General features: G+C 38.7%; 1 protein-coding gene across 11 annotated transcripts in view; it reads left to right on the top strand.

The window, feature by feature from the left end:
- WDFY3 (WD repeat and FYVE domain containing 3) overlaps positions 1 to 13,018 on the top strand; it is a 270,532-nt gene that overhangs the window by 194,687 nt on the left and 62,827 nt on the right. For 9 of the 11 annotated variants that reach the window (XR_014264054.1, XM_082463207.1, XM_082463215.1 and 6 more), the window contains 6 exons: positions 5,598 to 5,697; positions 7,291 to 7,451; positions 8,479 to 8,708; positions 9,852 to 9,961; positions 11,350 to 11,532; positions 12,426 to 12,583. Coding sequence is in view for 10 of the 11 variants with exons in the window: in XM_082463207.1 (XP_082319333.1) it covers positions 5,598 to 5,697; positions 7,291 to 7,451; positions 8,479 to 8,708; positions 9,852 to 9,961; positions 11,350 to 11,532; positions 12,426 to 12,583 (942 nt within the window). In the remaining variant the exon portion in view is untranslated. The remainder of the gene's footprint in view (positions 1 to 5,597; positions 5,698 to 7,290; positions 7,452 to 8,478; positions 8,709 to 9,851; positions 9,962 to 11,349; positions 11,533 to 12,425; positions 12,584 to 13,018) is intronic. The other 2 variants (XM_082463214.1, XM_082463208.1) reach the window with 1 other exon arrangement.

The following is a 13,018-nucleotide window of genomic DNA, read 5'->3' as shown; positions in this document are numbered from 1 at the left end:
TTCTCTGCTCCCTCTAGTGGCGAAAACAGTTAACTTTTTATTTGAAACCTTAAAATCCCAGCAAATGTTTTATCTTATTCATGTGAAAATATCTCAGTTTGGTCAATTAAAAGAAATCAGTGTAATTTAGGTACCAGCCACGCTAAGCATTTTAAAGCATTTTTTAATTTATTTATTATTTATTTATTTATTTTTGGCTGCGTTGGGTCTTTGTTGCTGCGTACGGGCTTTCTCTAGTTGCGGTGAGCAGGGGCTACTCTTCGTTGTGGTGAGAGGGCTTCTCATTGCGGTGGCTTCTCTTGTTGCAGAGCACGGGCTCTAGGCATGTGGGCTTCAGTAGTTGCAGCACTTGGGCTCAGTAGTTGTGGCTCGTGGGCTCTAGAGCGCAGGCTGAGTAGTTGTGGTGTACGGGCTTAGTTGTTCCGCAGCATGTGGGATCTTCCCCGACCAGGGCTCGAACCCGTGTCCCCTGCATCGGCAGGCGGATTCTTAACCACTGCGCCACCATGGAAGTCCTATGCAAAGCATGTTAACCAGGACCACAGTGTTTAATATTGGCAGAAAAATAATTGATTTCATCAAGAATTCATCTGGTAGAATTTAAAAGCCTGCCTGGTGGAGCTTGTCCTCTTTGGAAACTTTAAAATAAGAAGAGAGATGGCTAGTATTTTAGTGCATGGGTTAAGAATTTGAAGCATTCTATGCAAAATAAAATGGTTTTCAGAAAATAACAGGATAAAGTTAAGAATAGGTGTGTGTAAGAAAGCATAACTGAGCCAAAAAATAAAATACACATATGTAGAGGAAATGGGGTAAGTGTATGTATGCAGAATAACAGTCTTGTAGGAATCCTAATAGCTAATTAACTAGCAATGGGTAAATTGTATAATTGTCTTTTATTTTGGTTTTCTGTATTTTTCAGTAAGGAAAGTTTGATATGACATGTATGAACCTTGAGATAACATTCTCATTATTGTGGACACTAATTTGCCCTGAAGTGGAATTGTATCTGATTGCATTAGGGAGTCAGGGGCGGTAGGGTGGTATTTTAGGAAGAACCAGGGAGTGTCAAGATTGAATTTCCCAAATAGATCATCAACTCTTTAAAGTTAGGGACCAACTTTCATGTGTCCTTTTGTCCCTCACAAAGTTAGCTCAGTGCCTTGCTGTGTTCTTTAAGTTTTTTTGAATTATTTAACTATAACTACATCCCTGGCACTTCCCAAACAGGAAGATATGATACCATCTCATAAGAGAGAGATAAATTTGCTTTTAAAAATCAGTGCTTTGAGGAACTTCAAATCTAATACACAAACACAGAATACACATACCAAAAATATTTAGTGGAAATGCTGTTGCACTCCATTTCTTCCTGTGGTGTAAAATAATAAATTACAAGCATATGATTCTGAATGTTACAATTATGAAGTCTATCTCTGAAGAAAGTCAGCAAAAGAACTATCCTGTATATTTACCATTTACTGACGTGAAGGAAGGTGTTTGAACCAACTGATTTTCGGGCTGATATGCTCAAGCCAGGCCATTTTCAGTCTCATGATTGTTGGGATGTCATCGTAAGAGTGTCTCCTTACTTGATTGTGTCTATAAAAGAATGTGTGAAGTTATCTTTATTAGCAGTCTATAAGAATAAAAGCTTCCCATTCATATAGACTGGCTTGAGTGTGAGTCAGGCCAAATACAAGGGAAGCAGTGTGGTGCCGTAGAAGGACCTGGTTTGAATTCTGGCCCTATGGTTTATTATGTAAACATTTTAATCTCACCGAGCTAAATTCATCCTCTGGAGAATGATCTTATATACTGTCTCCCCTGCATGATTGTTGTGAGAGTTAAATATATATAAATCACCCAGCAAAACTATTTTGAGAAATTAAACATGTGCTGCTTATAGCTGTGCAACCTTGGCCCAGCTCAGTTCTCTTCACCCCTTATAGTTTGCCCATCTGTAACGTAGCATAAAAATAGAACCTGTCTCTGAGGATGCTGTGAGAATTAAGTAAGATAATACATATAAGATTCATAACACAGTGCCTGGCACGTAAGACCTGCTCCAAAATCAAGTGGCCTGCGGTGGCTTATACAATCACCAGCGTCCTCTGCTGTCACCACCAGGCATCTCATGAAAGGCCAAATGAATTTGCTGCACGTGGCCACGGAAGGAAAGTACCTGAGAACAGATCCAAAAGTACTCGTATATACCTGAAGGAAAGAAATATGATGAAACGAAGGAGGCTGATTTGGAGTGTGTGCCTGTCTGATACCACTTTCTGTAGTCTGAGGAGTTCACTGCTTTCTGCTCCCGCCATCTGCTAAAAGACCTCCCTGTTCCCATCAGAGTACAGCGCCCCCTGCAGAGCAATAAACAAACCAAACAAAGTGGCAAAAGTGGGCACAGAGAGTGCTGTGAAATAACTGAGAGAAGAGAAGCCAGTCAGGAGGAGTACTGCAGTCAGAAGGGCAGAGCGGAAACCCCTCTTCCTTGAAGGCTTTGCCTGTTACGGAGCACTAACGGCCTCCCCGCCAGAGCCAGAGGGCTCTCAGCCACGGGCAGCACACGCGCCCACGATGACTCGGCATGGCGTTCCCAGGCCTCGAAAAGGACGCCTTGCGTCTGTGAAGACTCGTGTTGTTGACTGGCTTCACTGTCTTCTCTGGGAAGACAGATCTCGCAGGCAGAGCAGAGCATAGGGCTCACCCTGTCTTCCTTCGGCCCTGAACTCATCCTGGTTGTCTGGTGGGCCAACCAGGTTTATCTAAAAACATGATGGGGAGATTGTGGCTGAATTGCTCTTGTTGTGCATTTGTTAACTTCAGTATGGAGATTTTTAGTAGGGCTGGAAGAGTACGGAATGGCAGGTGAGGTGGTGAACTTTGGCGTCAAAGAAACTGACCGTTTGAAACCTAGTTGTGACTTGACCTCTCAAAGCCTCAATTACCTTATCTCTAAAGTGGAGATGATAGTATCTACTTCGAAAGGATATTGTGCAGAATGAGATAAGGTACATAAAACTAAGCACTGTGTAGCTACATAATTGTAGTCCAGTGAATTGTTTAAAAAAAAGAAAAAAACACCCAAGAAAACTACGCATGCACTCATATAAAGTCTTAAGTCCGTTAAAAGTTAGGCTACTATGAGTCTCAGCAAGAACATTTGAACTTCGCAGTTAGAGCCAGTAACAGAGTTAATTCTGGGTCATGACCATTCAAGAAACAGCTTCAGTGAGAGGAATCAGAGGATTAAATATGCCTGTTGGTGACTGAGCCAGCCTTAAATCCTTATAGAATACAAAAGAATACTTTCTAATTAAGTAAAAATAAATATTGTTGACAGATCAAGCTACTTCTCTATGTTCTATGTTCCCTGTTTTACATACTCTAAAACTTTGTCTAATTAAGATTTTATAAACCCTACTCATTATTACTTATCCCATTAGCCACATTGAGTTGATTATAATCCTGAATGAGTATTGCCATCTTCAGGGGTGTTTAAATCCTCCTGTGACTGGAGAGCCTTACTCCTTAGTAAATTTTGATCACTCATGCTGTTTGAAAATGGTCTCTGATCTGATTGCAGGGTAGTCCTCATAGACCTATCAATCTGTCACTTATCACTTGAAGGTTCTCGCTTTCCCTTCCGTTAACAGGGGTGGGGTCTTGATGTACTGTCAGCATGAGGAATAGGCAGGCCTTGGCCCCAGCTCTTCTGCTGACCATTGTATTAGTCTGTTCATCTACACAGGAAAATGTATTAAGATTATAAACAGGGACTTCCCTGGTGGCGCAGTCGTTAAGAATCCGTCTGCCAGTCCAGGGGACACGGGTTCGAGCCCTGGTCCGGGAAGATTCCACATGCCGCGGAGCAACTAAGCCCGTGCGCCACAACTACTGAGCCTGCTCTCTAGAGCCTGTGAGCCACAACTACTGAGCCTGCCCTCTAGGGCCCACGAGCCACAACTACTGAGCCTGTGTGCCGCAACTACTGAGCCTGCGCTCTAGAGCCCACAAGCCACAACTACTGAGCCTGTGTGCCACAACTGCTGAAGCGTGCGCGCCTAGAGCCCGTGCTCCCCAACAAGAGAAGCCACTGCAGTTAGAAGCCCGCACACCATAACTAGAGAAAGCCCGCACGCAGCAGTGAAGACCCAATGCAGCCAAAAATCAATCAATAAATAAATTTTCTAAAAAAAAGATTATAAACAACATGTCATGACCTTCACTTTTTCCCAAATTATTCTAATGCCAAACCAAACTCCTAAGAACTAATATTCTTTTAACTGTTACTAGGCCCATGTTTTGTCATTTTAAAACAAAATAAATATGTTTTATCAGAAAAACAGAGAAACGTTCATTACAACTTTGGTTGGTTTTTGAATCCTTAGAATAATATCTTTGATCTGAATATAGGATTCCAATTTTAACTGCTTTTTTAAAATCTTCATCAGCACCACTTTGAAAATCAGAATAGAAAGAAGTGGGTTTTTCCCCAGGGGAACAGATTTTAACTTTAAATGCATAAAGCAGAACAGTGTTCTATAGCCCACTTCTGCGGCCTGGTCATAAACATAGTCCTGGACCTGTCTGTGCGAGAAGGAACAGATTCTTTAACTTCACTTGCAAAGCATCAGTACGCTGCTTGCAGCTACAACATCCAGATCTCTTTTTAAGAAACAACTTTATGTCAGTTTATTGAATTGTTCAATATCCAGCTCCTATCCAAAGCCAGCTAACATGAGTGGCGTTTGAGAAGAATGACAAAAGGATCTTTCCTACCTTTCATCCCTGTGTTCCCAGTGCTTTGCCACTTCTCAGGCTAGAGACCTGAAAGTTATGCACCTGGATCATACCACCCTAATTACCAAAAGAAATGCCATCAGAGAACTATAGTTTAACTTTGTGCCCTAAGCTTTTATTCAAGATAATTTTAAAAATCATCCTTGTACCGTGTAAAACCATTATCAATGGTACAACCTATAGGGCTGTTCATTGTCCTCTTTATAAAAGCCCACAGGGAACATTCTTCTCAGAACAATCTTAGGAAAACATCCTTGCTAACTATATAGTATGCTTCCTTTTTTATAGATAATTAAAGGCTTTGTAAATCATATTATTTTTTTTCTCCTTCTCGACCCTAGGAAGCTCAAAGCAAAATTGTGTGCTTAATTGATTTTTTTGATATAAATACTCGCCTCCCCATTGACTTTACCTTCTTGGTTACTAGACTCCTGAGCTTTTGTGTTTGTTTAAATGGCTTTATGATTTATTTTATCTGCATCTCATTAGAAACTGCCAGATCTCTTTTGGAAGTGAGGTAGATAGATAATAGATATCAAATATTTATTAAATACTTAAAATGTTTAGAATACTGCCTTTGGAGGAATGGATTCAAAAGAAGGTATTGTTTCACCTTTGCTTCAATTTGTTTTTTAATCTATGGTCAGAAAAATAAGAGAGTGTAAGCATACATACCATCTCTCGTGACATATTCTACTATTTACCAGTAGTTTTTTTTAATGTAACTATGGTTGAGCCTTACCTTTGTTTACTGGGTTCTGTTTCTAATTCTAAATTTTATTGATCAGGCTTCCCCTGAAAGATCGACAAGAACTCAGCAAAAAGAATTTCAGACTTATATTTTGGATAGTGTGATGGACCATTTGCTTGCAGCTGATGTTTTATTGGGTAATATCACGTTTTCTTTTCAGTCTGTTAAAAGTACCTATAATCACTTCCCTTCTCTATCTAAACCCCAAGTATACCACTTTTTTAACGTCCTCTTTTTCCTTCTTTTCTGTGCGTTTTCCCCTCTTATTGGTATTTTCCTATAATGAGGAAAAGACCCATCCAGCTCCTTCCTTTGAACCTGGGATAAAGGATCAACAACAGGGAGTACGAAGTTGCTTTTCCACGTTCATATGCTCAGAGGTGGCAGGAAGAGGACAAGGAAAGAGAAAAAATGTTTTTAAAACCATATTATGTGAACAGTATATTTTTATGAATTATCTAATACTTTTAAAAATTACCGTAATATACTTACAAATAAATTACAAATGTAGCACTCTGTGAATTACCACCCAGGCAACGTGCCTGTATAAGAGCACTCAGATAGAAATGCATTACCAGCACCCTCAGAAACTCTACTTATTAGTGGAATTATTCAGTTATAGGTATCTATGTTATTCTTTAGAATGGCTTTCAGGATGTAAATTCAAAGCACATTAAAATGTTTTTCCTGTATGTCTCTAGTTACAATAAAACTACAAAACTTGATACATTTACAATGGAGCTAACATTTATATGTAAAACAATGACAATTTAAAGGAGAAGGAAAAGTAATGATTTAGCATATTTGCTACTTGAATTTCTGGTAATTATATAAATCATAGAACCTCCATGCTATTACATTATCATTTTTTTTTAACAAAGTAAGTTTGCCAAGAAAATCTTTAGTGTTGTCATAACATGCAACTCTCAAAGCGTGGTGTCAAGTCAGACTTTTGTATTTGTTCTTATCACTTGAGAATCTTAAGTAATATCAGTCTTACTACATAAAGACACAAAACGAAGAGTTTTGCATTGTGTAGTGATTTAGAGTTAGGTGAGAATAATAATTACAGTCAGTTAAGGCTCCTAATTTCTAGAAAGGAGGGAGGGGCTTAAAGGGGGCATTCTGTTGGAGGAGGAGCCAGGAGGATTAGTGTTGAGGCAGTGTGTACACAGCGAGCACGCTGAAGCCACCGGGGCAGCTTGTAGAAGAGAAACAGTGCTGATGGGAATCATGGAAGGGGCGAGAGGTACCCCATGGCACCACCACCACTGATGGTACTCTGTGTTTTACAGTTCTTCTGGACCTCTCTTCTGCCTCCATTACTTCGTTGTGCTTAAAGTTTTGTTTGATGATTTGTTTTGCCCTTTATTAGTTAGACAGAATCAATTTACAACTAATAAACTGACTTAATTTTTCTCTCAAAGGGAGGCTATATGTCACTGACAGTTGAAGAACTGTTTGCTTATCACAGACTGTCTTAAGGCAGTAAGAAACTTCCCAGTCTCCATCCGTAACACTTTTATCCTGCAGAAATTATTTCTTCCAACATTTATCATGACTTCTGGCCATGAACATCATTTTGCTTAAAGTAGTACATAAGAGCTAATGGTCCTATTTCTAACGGTAGTAGATATACTCATCTTGCCTTAGCCTGATTTGTTGGAGGGTCTGGTCTTAGGCTGGTGGACATCAATTTTCTTAGACATTTTTTTCCTGCTGGAATTTAGGGGAAGATGCATCTCTGCCTATTACCAGTGGAGGGAGCTACCAAGTATTGGTGAACAATGTGTTTTATTTCACACAACGTGTGGTGGACAAGCTTTGGCAAGGCATGTTCAACAAAGAATCTAAACTTCTTATAGATTTTATAATTCAACTAATTGCACAGGTAATCCATTGTCACATTAGTTGTAGAGTACATGTTTTCCTATTGAAAAACTTTGCCTCGGGTGTCAAAATTGTTGGAAATAAGTGTAACTAGTAAGATAATGAATGTTGACATTTTAACGTAAAGCTCAGCTTATTAAAAATGAATAAAACGTAGATCTGTAACCATTCCCCCCTTTACCCGTGGCCCGGTGCCAGTGTGTCCAGTATGTAAAGCTTCCTCATTCTCTCAAGCTGTGGGCTCCCACTGCCTTCCCCACTGGCATTGCTCTTTGCTAACCACATAGCTGGATAGCTTCCTGTTGGTTTAAAGACCTTAAGTTAATACAATTTGATAGATTTCCATAGTATGATGCATCAGTGTGTCAAGATTTACAGAGCATGAAGAGTTGATATTAGAGGAGTATTCTCTTCTTGTAATTGAATCTTTACAAAGTTCACTGTAGTCCTTGTTCCTTTGAAGATGTCATATTAGTGTGTGTTTGTGGTACCTTTTCCGGTTTGGCACAAGTGATAAATCTTATTCAACACACGATGTAGAAAGTAGGAAATACTGTTGTCATGTTATTAGACACACACATGTCACCCAAGAATTTTTTTAAGGATAAATTTGTATTTAAGCCAAAGAGAAAAGTTCTCATGTGAGATGAAACAAGAATGTCAGAAGTTCTTTACTAACATTTTAGGTAATTTTTTTTTTTTTTTTTTTTTTTTTTAGTAATTTTGAGTAGCGATTGATCACCCTTACAAAACTTGTGGGGTAGGAGTCTCTACCCAGGTGGCACTTCCCCGTGTTCTCAGGGAAACTGCTCTGCACACAGATGTGTATACACACAGCACTCATCTCATTACATTTATGTGTCTCTTGGGTTCTGAACCTCATAATAGCAAGAGCTTTGTATTTTTTATCTTAGCACCCCAGTACTTAGCATGGTGTCTGATACATAATAAACCTAATAAATGTTCATGTGTGAATGATAAGCAGACTTTTTTTGTCCATTTTACTAAAGTATCTCTCATATCTTTAGTCAAAAAGAAGATCCCAGGGATTGTCACTGGATGCGGTTTATCACTGCCTCAATAGGACCATATTGTACCAGTTCTCCCGGGCGCACAAAACTGTCCCGCAGCAAGTAGCTCTCCTTGATTCACTCAGGGTCCTGACTGTAAACAGGAACTTGATCCTGGGCCCTGGGAACCATGACCAAGAATTCATTAGCTGTCTGGCTCACTGCCTCATTAACCTGCATGTTGGAAGGTAACTCTTTTAGGTTCAGTTTGAATTTGTCTTTGATAGTTTTCTACCAGAGCTCTTTGTTCTACTTTTTTGATTACAACATTTTTTTCTTTAATCTCGGTTTTACTTAAAACTTCATGAGAAGGGAAAAGACAAGGGTTGAATTTCTGCAGTGAAATAATGAGTATATTTTTGCTTTAATTTTCTGTATCTTTAAATTTTTTGTTAATCACATGTCACATATATAATTTTTAAAGAAGAGTTTGCTTTTCAAGTAAAGTAGATACACACTGTTGGAGGTTAAGAGGGGTAAAAAGATAAGAATGCAGTAAATAAATGCAATGTATGTGAAATGGGTAAAATTAGTATTTTGCCACTGATTGCTTTGCAAGATATTTCTTTGGTGTCTGCTGGGGGCCAGGCACTGAATCCGGGGCTGGGATGAAATGTGAATGAGACAGAGCCCGCGGCAGGTCTTGGAGGATGCAGCCTAGGAGGGAGGACCCATCGCTAAGCAGTGAGCTCTGCTAGAAGCACGGTGCTCTGGGGGCGCATAACAGGTGCCCCTAGCCTGGGGAGACACCTGCTGAGTTACAGCGTGCACCTGGTTGAGGAGGAAGTTAATCCTCCAAAGAGAATGGGGACGAGTGATGTGGGAAGAAAGAGTCATCTACGCGATCGCCCAGAGGGCAGAAAGAATATGGCACACGTAGGAAACTGCAGGTATTTCCCTGCTGCTGGAGCAAAGAGTGGTGAGATAAGATACGGGAGAGGGGGCATATCTTAGGATATAGGAGGAGAGCATGTTCTTATGTTTAAGAACATAGGAGGAGGACGTTCTTAAATGAACTTTTCGTAATTTTTAGGTAAAAATGTTAATAGTGATCAAAAAGCGTCTTAAATAGTAAGATGCTCCTCTTAATGCTGTCATTTAGTTTAATTACATTTCGTCGAGTGGATTTGTGGCGTCATCGCTTGAAAATGGCATTTTCATGATAAACTCTTAAGTTCTGTTCTGTGCATCTGCCAAATGTCTGTCTGCCACTTACGGAGCTCTGTGACAGAGCCAGCGTTGCCTTGTGTCTGCAGAGTAGTACTTAGTCATCACAGTTTCCAGCTGCAGTAACTTTCTTCATGTAGTTTAAACTGACTGGAATTTTTCAGCAGTGTGGATGGGTTTGGACTGGAAGCAGAAGCCCGCATGACGACGTGGCACATCATGATCCCCTCGGACATTGAACCAGATGGTGGTTACAGCCAAGATATTAGTGAAGGTAGCTATCTCAATTTTTTCCCCCTTTTCTCTCCACTCATTTCTGATTTTTAAGATATAACCAAAAACACCGACTTGAGAAACTGCCAACATTGACAGCCGACCTCTCCATAGGGCGTACCTGAACATACACCGGTATGCCCGCCAGCATGTACCAGCGTGCTAGCTGTACGTCTCCTTGTGCCAGGAGGAGCAAACCCCTGAAACTGCTCGCCCTCCACAGTTCATCGTAACACCAGGAAACTTGGTGATACTTACATTTGCACAAGCAGTAGTGCAAGTATGATACTGACTTGGCGCTTACTATTAAGAGAGCTGGCTATTGGTAGTATTAGGCCAATCACAGTAGAGGCAAATATTGCTTGAGACAGATTGTCAGTACTACCATTTTTATTCTTTCTCCCTTTTTTAAATCTAGTTTTCCCACTGATTTTGTAAGTATCGTGCATATGAGAGGCTTTGGGTGGATTGATTTCTAATTTCCAACGTTGTTCAGTTGAAAAGATTAGATAATTACAGAAGTGCTTGTCTCTCCAGCAATATTTAGTGTGATAGTTTTGCATATGACTTTATCTTTTGTAGGTCCAGCACTCATTCCTTCATTCATTTAAGCATTAATTTGTTCTCTGTTCTTTCACTAAAATTTCTTGAACCCCAGACACTAAGGACACAGTGATTGTTTTCACCCCCCAAGGAACTAACAGTCTAGAACACTGGTTCTCAAAGTGAGGTGCTCAGACTAGTAACATTGGCATCGTTTGGGAACTAGTTAGAAAAGCAGATTCTCTGGCCCCATTCAGGTCTACTGAGTACTCAGTACTCAGATACTCTGGGGGGTGAAGACCAGCAGTCTGTTTGAACAACCTCCCAGGTGATTCTGATGCTTGCTGAAGATTGACTGGCCTAGAGCGGGAGTCGGACAAATTAGCAGGGAGTCCAAAGCAAGATGGAATTTAATAGTAAAAACTCTAAAAATATTTGTTTACTATTTCTTTCCTTTTGCAAAATCGTCAAGAACAATTAACTTATTTGTGAATATACCTTAAATATTTAGATCTAAAATTTACTTTTAAGTGGAGAATAAGTTCTTTTCTTTTATAGAAGAAGCTAGACAATGAAATATATATGTAATTTCCAGTTTTATAAATAAAAATGTAGTCTTTTTGCTTGATATAAAGTTTGTTATTTTTTTTTTAAGTTTTCCAAGTAGCCAACCGCATTTTTGGTTATCTGAATAATCCTTTTTTACTGAGCTGGCTATGATGTGAAGCATTTTTTGGGCAGTTAAGTACTATACATCTAAGTTGAAATTCTTAGATATAAAAGAAGAAAAAAAATACTAACTACCTTTATATTCTTTTTGATCAGTTGCTGTTTTTCATTTCCTAGGGCGTCAGCTTCTCATAAAAGCTGTCAACAGAGTTTGGACTGAATTGATTCATAGTAAGAAACAAACCTTGGAGGATCTTTTCAAAGTCACTCTACCTGTGAATGAAAGAGGCCATGTGGACATAGCTATAGCAAAGCCGCTCATTGAAGAAGCTGGTTTGAAATGTTGGCAGAATCATCTGGGTAAGAAAGTTTACAGATATCATGTGACCAAGGGACTTACATACAACTATCATATTTGGGTGCACTTTAGATATGAAATTAAAACTTTCCCCCAAAGATATTATGATGACAGTAGAAATGAAAATCAATACAATATAGCCCATTCTAGAATGATTATGCTGAGATAAGGCTTTTCTTCTTAGATTTAAAAAAAAATTTTTTTTTTAAATGTGTTAATACATCAGGCATCTATGAGCTTGGTAAATAATACGTTGCTCGCAACTTTAGTACGGTCACCATCTTGGTTATGAGTCTACATCCCTTATCTATAATTCTGAAATTCAAAAAGCCCTGAAAACCCAAGGTGTTCTTATTAATTTGATGCCAAAACTCACTTGGTAGCAAAACCTAACCTATCTTTGTTTATCCTACTAGGCATTAATATTCATACATTTTGCTGCAGAAATATTAATTATTATATTATTAATTATGATTTATTACCCTAGACCTTCTGGTGGTCTAGGGTGATACAGTACATATAATACACAGTATATGTACTGTATCACCTTCTTAAAATTCTAAATTCCAAAGTATACACGACACCAAAGATTTTAGGTAGGGGACTGTGAATTGTTATTAACATAGAAACTGATTACAGTTAAAATAAATTTGCATATTATTGCAGAGCTATGAGGTTTCACCCAAATGTGAGTTAATCTAGTACATTAATTGTCAAGCAGCTATCCTTATACAAGATAAGTAAATATAATATCTAAGAGAGTGTCTGCATCTGTAACATAAGCTGCTTTTGATAACTACAGAATTGTGGTTTGTAACCATTATGCAAAAGTATTAAAAGTAAGGCTAATAAGTACATGGAGAAACTGTAAAATACTCTAATTTTAATTTTGTAGCCCATGAAAAGAAATGCATAAGTCGAGGAGAAGCTTTAGTGCCCACCACACAATCCAAATTGTCCCGTGTCAGCAGTGGCTTTGGTCTTTCCAAGTTAACGGGATCGAGAAGGAATCGAAAGGAAAGTGGGCTTCACAAACACAGTCTTTCCACCCAGGTACATTGTTTAGTTTTATTAATGATATGATTAGAAATTTGTAATTCAAGGTTTAGTTGTAGTGTTTTATATAATACACTTAATACATGCAAGCATATGATTTGAAATGGAAATTTTCTGCGTTTTTGCTTTAGACGAGAGAGAGAAATAACTCAGGTTGTGGAGCCTTCTCCCGTTTTATTATGATAAAATTGCACTATGAGTGTTGTGTATTTACATCCATTTCATAACTGGACATAAGATGAGATTCAGATATTGATATACGATAGACTATGGATAATTTTTTCTCAGCTTTTCCAAACCCTCAATAATTTTATTAATAGTTATATAAATTTTAAAGCAACAGCAGACAAAACAGCTTTTTATTTTTTTATAATTTTGTTGTACATGCCTGAGATTGATTTTTTTTTTTTTTTTTAACTCCTCTACCTCCAG

The sequence above is a fragment of the Balaenoptera physalus genome (genome assembly GCF_965194825.1).
Source record: "Balaenoptera physalus genome assembly, chromosome: 5".
In the NCBI taxonomy this organism is placed as follows: domain Eukaryota; kingdom Metazoa; phylum Chordata; class Mammalia; order Artiodactyla; family Balaenopteridae; genus Balaenoptera; species Balaenoptera physalus.
Note: the sequence above shows the minus strand (reverse complement) of the source record. Positions and strands in the feature narration are given on the sequence as shown.